This window comes from Squalius cephalus, assembly GCF_949319135.1.
Source record: "Squalius cephalus genome assembly, chromosome: 15".
Taxonomy (NCBI): Eukaryota; Metazoa; Chordata; class Actinopteri; order Cypriniformes; family Leuciscidae; genus Squalius; species Squalius cephalus.
This window is the reverse complement of record NC_137136.1, coordinates 14,519,491-14,527,254: the sequence shown is the minus strand read 5'-3', so window position 1 is coordinate 14,527,254 and position 7,764 is coordinate 14,519,491. Positions and strand designations below refer to the sequence as shown.

At 35.7% G+C, this 7,764-nt stretch overlaps 1 protein-coding gene across 1 annotated transcript; it reads right to left on the bottom strand.

Moving 5' to 3' along the window:
* Positions 1-2,631: 2,631 nt before the first annotated feature.
* Positions 2,632-7,740, bottom strand: isg20l2 (interferon stimulated exonuclease gene 20-like 2). Its single transcript, XM_079894027.1, has 4 exons — positions 7,652-7,740; positions 6,391-7,056; positions 5,449-5,649; positions 2,632-5,219 (listed from the first exon to the last, which is right to left on the bottom strand). Exons 2-4 carry the CDS (start codon positions 7,000-7,002, stop codon positions 5,106-5,108), a joined length of 927 nt encoding a protein of 308 aa, XP_079750153.1. The 5' UTR covers positions 7,003-7,056; positions 7,652-7,740; the 3' UTR covers positions 2,632-5,105.
* Between the last annotated feature and the right edge of the window lie 24 nt (positions 7,741-7,764).

Genomic DNA, 7,764 nt, shown 5'->3' with positions numbered 1-7,764 from the left:
ATAAATCGGCAGTAGTCGCGTGGTACAGCGGTCACGTGGTATAAGTCTTAGCTCTCAGAAAATGACGAGTTTTATTTTAGTTTTTTCTAAAATAAACATAATTCATGAATTAGGCCTAATTATAATTCACTCATGAATTAGGCTATAATGTATCTGTTTTTATCTAAAAACTTCAGCTTTCATTTTTGTGTTGTCTTAATGTTTGTTAAGAGATTCAACACAGAATGAAAGCTGTGGCATTAGGCCAGTCTACTACTCCCCTTAGTTATGTGGGAAATGTAGGCTAATCATTTTGTTACATGGAGGACACATTCACTCTCACTGAATCTACCCATTGTTTAAAATAAGTATTCCTATTTAAAGGGATGATCAACTTTGTATTGAGCAAGAGTCCAAGGGGTGAGAGCCACAATGAATAGGTTCACTCATTTGCTAGACCACAACACCACAGTAAATGAGAATTAGATGGTTCTGTAAGCGTTCAGTTCTGCACATGTCCTGGCTAAATAAACATTGTCATGGCCAAATATAAGCTGCACGATTCTGGACCAGCGTACATCTTCCGTGACTCGCTCAGCTGACTCTCCAAGCGAAGGGAAATTAGTGTCAAGATTGGTGAGCTCTAATAACCAGATCCCTCAGTAATGATGAGACAACTGCTTATTCAGAGAAATTACCAGTCTGAAATGGTTTAGAGGCATGAGTCACTGCTGATTCACATCTGTAAGTTTGAATCCGATCCATTTGTGAGTCATGTCTGTGAAGGCAACCGCATTAGCAACAGACCACAGTGTCTAGCCTGTTAAAATGGTAACTTTCAGAGATGAGGGGTTGATGATAGAAGGTGATTTGTTTCTGCACAGAGAGAAGAGGGTGAATATGGCTTTGTATCACATATTTTTTAATACTGTCATATTAAAGAGGAATTTAACATCAACACAGCTGACTGTCTCATACTCATACTGTCTCATACTATCACTCTGAACATCTACATGAAATTACTATATGCAAAAAAAAAAAAAACGTTTACATAAAACTACAGTACATTATTTATTGGCTCTTGCATTATGGTAATCCTTTAGTAATGAGCAAAGGGTACTTATTTCTGTACCACAAGATTACCTCAGCCTGCCAACCATTGAGGATTTTAAAACTTGATCCGTTTTACAGACATTACTACCATCCACATCCAAGCCACAAGTGGGAAAGTATGAAGTCACTGGTTGCCGTCTCTCTACAGCACACCATTAACCCCAATTTCATCAATGACACTTTACAATAAAGTTCACATTGTTAAGATAAGTTAATGCAATAATAAACTAACAATAAACAATTTATAGCATTTATTGATATTTAATCATCTTATTGTGTATTATGCACATTTTAAATATTTAATATTACTAAATCTAAAAGCTATTATATATTAATTATTGTTAATTCATATTTGTCTGATACATTAAATAATGTTCATTTATACCTTCCTTAAACTTCAAATGTTATTTTTTTATTTGTCCATGTAGAATTTAGAGTTAGAATGTAGAGTTTAATAAATGCTGAAAATGTATTATTTACATAGATATTGCAATAACTAATATCAATGTAACCTTATATTACTATTTCATTCAAGTAATTAAAAGACAGATTAGGGATAAATTATATAATGTTTTCAGTTATTTACATAATTATATAATGTTATATACAGTTTCATTAACATTGACATTGGCAGCACAACTGTTCTCGATATTGATGAGAATTTTTTCTTGAGCACCAAATCATTATATTAGAATAATTTCTGATGGAACATGTGACACTGAAGACTGGAGTAATGATGCTGAAAAATCAGCTTTGCCCTAAAATCACATAATTAAACATAAAAAAACATACTTTATATAGACACACAGATTTATACATAGTTATTTTATTAATTGGTGGGGTTCATTAATTACTGATCTAAAATAGTCCATTTAAAAGCCACATAACTCATTCCTTTCGCTGCATAGAGATCACTACAGTGGACAACTATTCAAACCCCCATTTTCTTGTGTATACATGGGCTTTGATGGCATAGTTGCCCATCAACTACAATGGACACGAATGCATCATCCTATACACTGCCACCAATTGGCAAACCGATGAATGTGGATATTTTTTCTCCAAACAAATATCCACCCATTCCTTATAGGAGACTCTTGCAGGTAAAAAAATAAAATAAAAAATCATTGTTGTAACATCAAAGGAGTCATCATTGTTAAATTTTCCAAGTATTGATTTTAGTTTGGGAGGAAGTTCTGATTTATCATCTGTCCACTAAATAGGACATCATGCATCACTAGCTATTTTTCATTCATACTATGTGACTGTTGTTCATGAAAATACTTAAAACTGCAGTAACTTTTTTGGCTGTACATAAATGTATTTGTGTTATTAGAATGTAATTTGCAGTTGCATTAAAAAAAGTAATCTGATTACATAATGTGCATTACTTGTAATGCATTACTCATTACATCCAGGGCCGGCCCGCGGCATAGGCGGTATAGGCAAATGCTAAGGGCGCCACTCATCCATAGGGGCGCCAGAATGAGTGAACGAGTGATTTTTTTTTTTTTTTTTTACATTTTTTTTTTTATAATAGGCTACTATTTTAAAACCATTAATTCGAAATACTACCAAATAAAGCAAAAAAAAAAAAAAAAAAAAAGTCCGGCTCTTCAATCTTCCCCCGCCCATCGAGTGCTTGAAGTGCGTCAGAAACAGAGCGCGCGTGCGATCAGTTGTTGGTAATTTGTTGTGTAGCGTGCCCGACGCCGCATCCAATGTAGACAGCACTGCTTTTGTTAACACACAGCTCGTAGAAACGGGCCTGGCAGCTCGCGCCAGTTCTAGACACGGTGAAAGTTTCCTGATTGTGACGGAAGGCCGAATTTACATGACACATTATAAATGAGCATAGTCTGCGATAGATACAGTGCCAAAAAGAAGAGAAGAGGATAAAGACAGAGGTAAAGTGATGTAGTGAATGAACAATTTATTGCATAGGAGAAAGATACTATAATTTCATGGCAGTTATTTTTACCTTAAACTTAATGTTAGCAGTTGTTCTGAGTTCTGAGTCCCCAGACTGTGATTTTGTAACAATCATGTCAGTTTTAAGACGCTTTTTTATTATCACTTTTTTATTAATGTTTTACTCTACAGTTGTGCAGTTTTGGGGGGATACAGTACAGGCCAAAAGTTTGGAAACATTACTATTTTTAATGTTTTTGAAAGAAGTTTCTTCTGCTCATCAAGCCTGCATTTATTTGATCAAAAATACAGAAAAAAATGTAATATTGTGATATATTATTACAATTTAAAATAATTTGTTTTCAATTTATTATACTTTAAATTATCATTTATTTCTGTGATGCAAAGCTGAATTTTCAGCATCATTACTCTATCACATGATCCTTTAGAAATCATTCTAATATGATGATTTATTATGAGTGTTGGAAACAGTTCTGCTGTAATGTGTGTGTGTGTGTGTATATATATATATATATGCTAAATCATGAACACAATGACAGGGTGAAATGGGCTGTGATGCACGGGGCGCCAGGTAAAATCTTGCCTAGGGCAGCAAATTGGTCAGGGCCGGCCCTGATTACATCAAAAAGTAATTGATTGCGTAATGCACGTTACTTGTAATGCGTTACTTTACTCGTTACATCAAAAAGTAATTATGTAATGCGTTACCATCTTTTTTTACAGTCTATGGTTACCCCCCAACACTGCTCATTTCAGAAGAGATTGAAAACACCTGATCACTAGTTTATCCAGTCTGAAAACATCAATAGATCAATGTAGATTTCAGTCTGAGGTCTTCTCAGAAAGGTGAGCTACAGTAGAAGTGTGTCCATTTTGAACATAATCTGAATTATCATCTAATAATGGTCTAATAAGGGTAAATCGACGTACTCTAGTAGACTAGAGGGAGCGGGAGCGTTTTCAAAATAGTCAGAGTTGGGTTTCCACAGAGTTGTACCTTCAACGGTTGTAGAGATCTTTTGAGGAAATCACGTCCTCATGTTCTGATACACATGAAGCTCAACTTGTATGAAGTTCTTCTCTGCTGGCCAAACGGGAACAAAAACAATTGCGTTTGCAATGATTGAAGCTGTATTATATTTTTTGTATACATTTTAGTTTTCACATGATTTCAAATACACAAAGTATTACTGTGTTGTTACTGTATTATGTTTAATACAGTATCTCTTCAGTAAAAAAAGATGCAAAAAGTGAGGTAAGTGCATGTATTTTAAGTATTAAACATGTTAGAACATTTCTGGTTGTGTCACACCTTGACAAAGGCTTGTTGCCAAAATGTTGGTGAAATAAAGTGTTTGCAAGTGAGTGTGCGGTCAAATCTCCTTTATACAAATTAGTTTTCTTTGACCTCCACCACGGATGGTGTGCGTTTGCTTTAGTGTTTTATTAAGGAACTGTGCAAAAGAGAATCCCATATAAGGCTGGAAATCACAAGCTTGTCAGTCGCTGGGAAACTGGTGGGCAAGGAAGATCTGACTGCTTCCCAAACATCACCAAAGTGGTGCGACCAGATCCTTAAACACAGACTTACTGATGATTGAGTGGGTTTGGAGGGAAAAGAGCTTTGACTGTAATCTCAAGGATTGCAGATGAGGCCCTGTACATTTGGACAGTTAAATACAGGAGGAGCGGTAATTCATGTGGTGGTGTTGAATTCACAGTAGAAGAAGAATGCTGACTCGTCCTGTTTGTAAGGCTTCAGAAAGACAAACAGGCAGAGAGAGGAACTGTGAGAGCAGTTTTTCTTTTTACTTACTGTAAAGGTTCTAAACAGAACACAAAAATTAATGTGTACAGTTAGCATAATATCCAACATCTTTTGCAACTTAACACTTTCTTCAAAGCAACTGAACCAATAAAGTTACCTTAAAATACCTTTTTTATACACGGAAACTATAGAGCCCCCTAGTGGTACTTCAACTCAATTGCTAAGAAGTTTAGCTGATATAAAAGGTGTCAAGTTAAAACAGTTTCTTTTAAAAAAATCGAATCATTTTTGATTCAGAGCTAGATCCATTGCTTTAGCTGAAAGGCTGAGAGGCTGTGAGTTTTTGCTCCCATGCATTCTCCACTACTTTGTACAGTTCCATGGTGGCTTTGGCATCTTCTACTGACGAGTGGCCTCTCTTCCCTGTCTGAAAACGTAAGAAGAGTTTCTCAGTGGAAAAAACTGAAAGCCTGTTCTTATTTTCATATATAAAAATAGTCTGACTCTCAATCATAGGATTCAAGAGCTGCTTTTGAACTGACTCCAGATTTACTCTGAAATGTCTGACAGCCGAACTCCTCAAAGAACTCTGTGGCACAGGTGAAAATGACATCCACTGTGCCACATTACAAAGTTCTGTGCGGAGTTAAACCCACCTGTATGTCCTTGTCGAGGAGAGCTTTAGTGAGCCTCTTCAGAGACACAGTTTGATGCTCGGGCAGTCCAGCTTTCTGGTTTAGCAGTGGAATCCGCGCTGTGTCTCGTGTTTGGCAAGCAGGGTGGAAATATTTTAAGGCCTTGAAGTCATTTTGGATGGCGTGGCCCACAACCATTTTCCCTTTTAATATCTTCAAGATCTGTGTGCAAAACATACATAAGACTAATCAGACTATTACTGGTTTGTCAATACTCGGTTTGTTTATTTTAAGCACGCTGAATAAATGAGATGTAATGCAATTAGTTCAATTAGGCATTAACTGATATGAAAATTTGGGCCGATAATGAGAAGCTGATAATTATTTTCATATTATAGTCAGAAAAACTAAATAAATAAACATAGATAAATAAAAAAACACTAACAACTAAAATCAATCATTTTAAATGCTACAGATGAATTTGGGCATAGCAAAATAATAATGTACAGTATGAAAAATGGATATTAAACAGTGTTTCATGTATCAGATGATGGCAAAGGTGATCTAAATGTAAAAAATAGGGGAAATGTACATGAACAAATAAATAAACAACACCAAAATTCTGATATTGGCTGATAACTGATATGGTACTATTACTACTGATATATTGTGCATGCATAATTTTAAGTCAGAAAACAATTTTAACCTTTCGATACGTTTTTGTGAAGATCCACTAGGAATATAATATGTCCACAAACAAATAACATTCTGCGATTTAAATAAAATAAAAGAAAGCCAGACTTTATATAAAAGCTTTCATAACATATATTTGGTGGGCTGCAATGTTCATGCAGCTTAAGAATGGCTAAAAAAAAAAAGTTGATTTGCTTGATTAAAAGTGTCTGTCTACTATAAATAAATGCACATTCACATGATCATTTGAGTACAGATGTTATTTCATACCTCTTTTTGTGCCTGATGGAAGGGTGTGGCATTGGATAAATCCTGCCTCCTGACCCCACTATAGCGAGTGCGGAAATCTGTCACAGGATTGACGGGTTTGATAAATTTATCAAAAATAACATCACCGTCGTAGGAAACAATACTGCAGCGTGCGAGTTCACCGTTACACCCCTTCGGTCCTGTTCCCACCATCTCACAGTCCAATGCCACGTATTTTAATGGTCCGAGAGTGCGGGGTGCCGCTTGGTGTGTCGGGTCCCTCTGAGATGTGCTGGCAGTGGATGGAAAGGAAAGTGTGGACTGCTGGGAAAATGTATTTGCAGAACTAGGCAGCTCATTGGTCTTACTAGGCAGACAAGAGGTAAATTTAGGAAAAATAGCATCTGGGGTTGATCTATTTCCTCCGCTGAGCTGTGCATTTTTTGATTTGTTTTTCTTTTGCTGCTTGATCTTTTTGTTTCGATTTTTATTTTGTTTCTGTTTTAACAAACCCTTGTGCTCCAGGTAATGTCTCCTTCCAAGGAAACGATCATGTTTGGCATTTCCTCTGTTTTTACCTGATTTGCCTCCAGGACCAGACTCACAAACCAGGTTCAACATAATTCCTGACATTCTTATTCACTCTCAAAGGTTGATTATAACAGGTGTCTTCTTTAAGTTGTCACTCTTAAATAGAGAAAAAAAGAACAATGAATGACTGTTAAGACAAGAACTAACAATGTTGTAATGGGATCACACAAAATGATTTTGATAACATAGTTAGTCTGTTTAAGATCTTAAACAAGGGGTTTTCAAACTAGGGTCTGGGGACTCCCAACGGGGGTCTGTAGAACAGTTCAGAGGAAAAACAGTATTAAAAAAACATTTAACATAAATAATAAACATTAGATATAACTAACTAAATAGAAAATATTATAATACATTAATAATAACCCCTGTTATAAACAATGTTTTTTAAGTAACTAGTATCTCTTTACAATATGGGATAAACATACATTAAACGGGGAGATATGATATTTTAATAACCAGGTAGATAGACGTGACATTTTCACTTTTGATTAATTTTAGTCCGTGTAATCAATAGATTAACTCAACTGTACAATCACGATTCACGAGTCTTTTAACGTTAAATTGAGGGGGAAAAAACAGGTTCGTAAAATCTTAAACACATTTCCATGATCGAGTTTAAGTTAAGTATCACACTGTGTACACCGAAATAAATTGGGCGACTCTATTACGGATAGAATTGCCAGACACATACCATTATTTGCCCCAAAAAGGCGATCTTTGATATTTTTTCCTCTTCCCGTGTTCAAGTCAAGCACACCGCATGAATACATGTGCACTTCCGGGTCGGAGGGTTATGGGAAGTTC

Excerpts from the sequence above, each read along its gene's own strand:
- isg20l2 (XM_079894027.1), bottom strand. The coding sequence starts at position 7,002 with ATGTCAGGAATTATGTTGAACCTGGTTTGTGAGTCTGGTCCTGGAGGC. Across the intron at positions 5,650-6,390 it reads TCCATCAGGCACAAAAAGAG|ATCTTGAAGATATTAAAAGG; the intron begins GTATGAAATAAC and ends TTTTGCACACAG. Across the intron at positions 5,220-5,448 it reads TCCTCGACAAGGACATACAG|ACAGGGAAGAGAGGCCACTC; the intron begins GTGGGTTTAACT and ends TTACGTTTTCAG.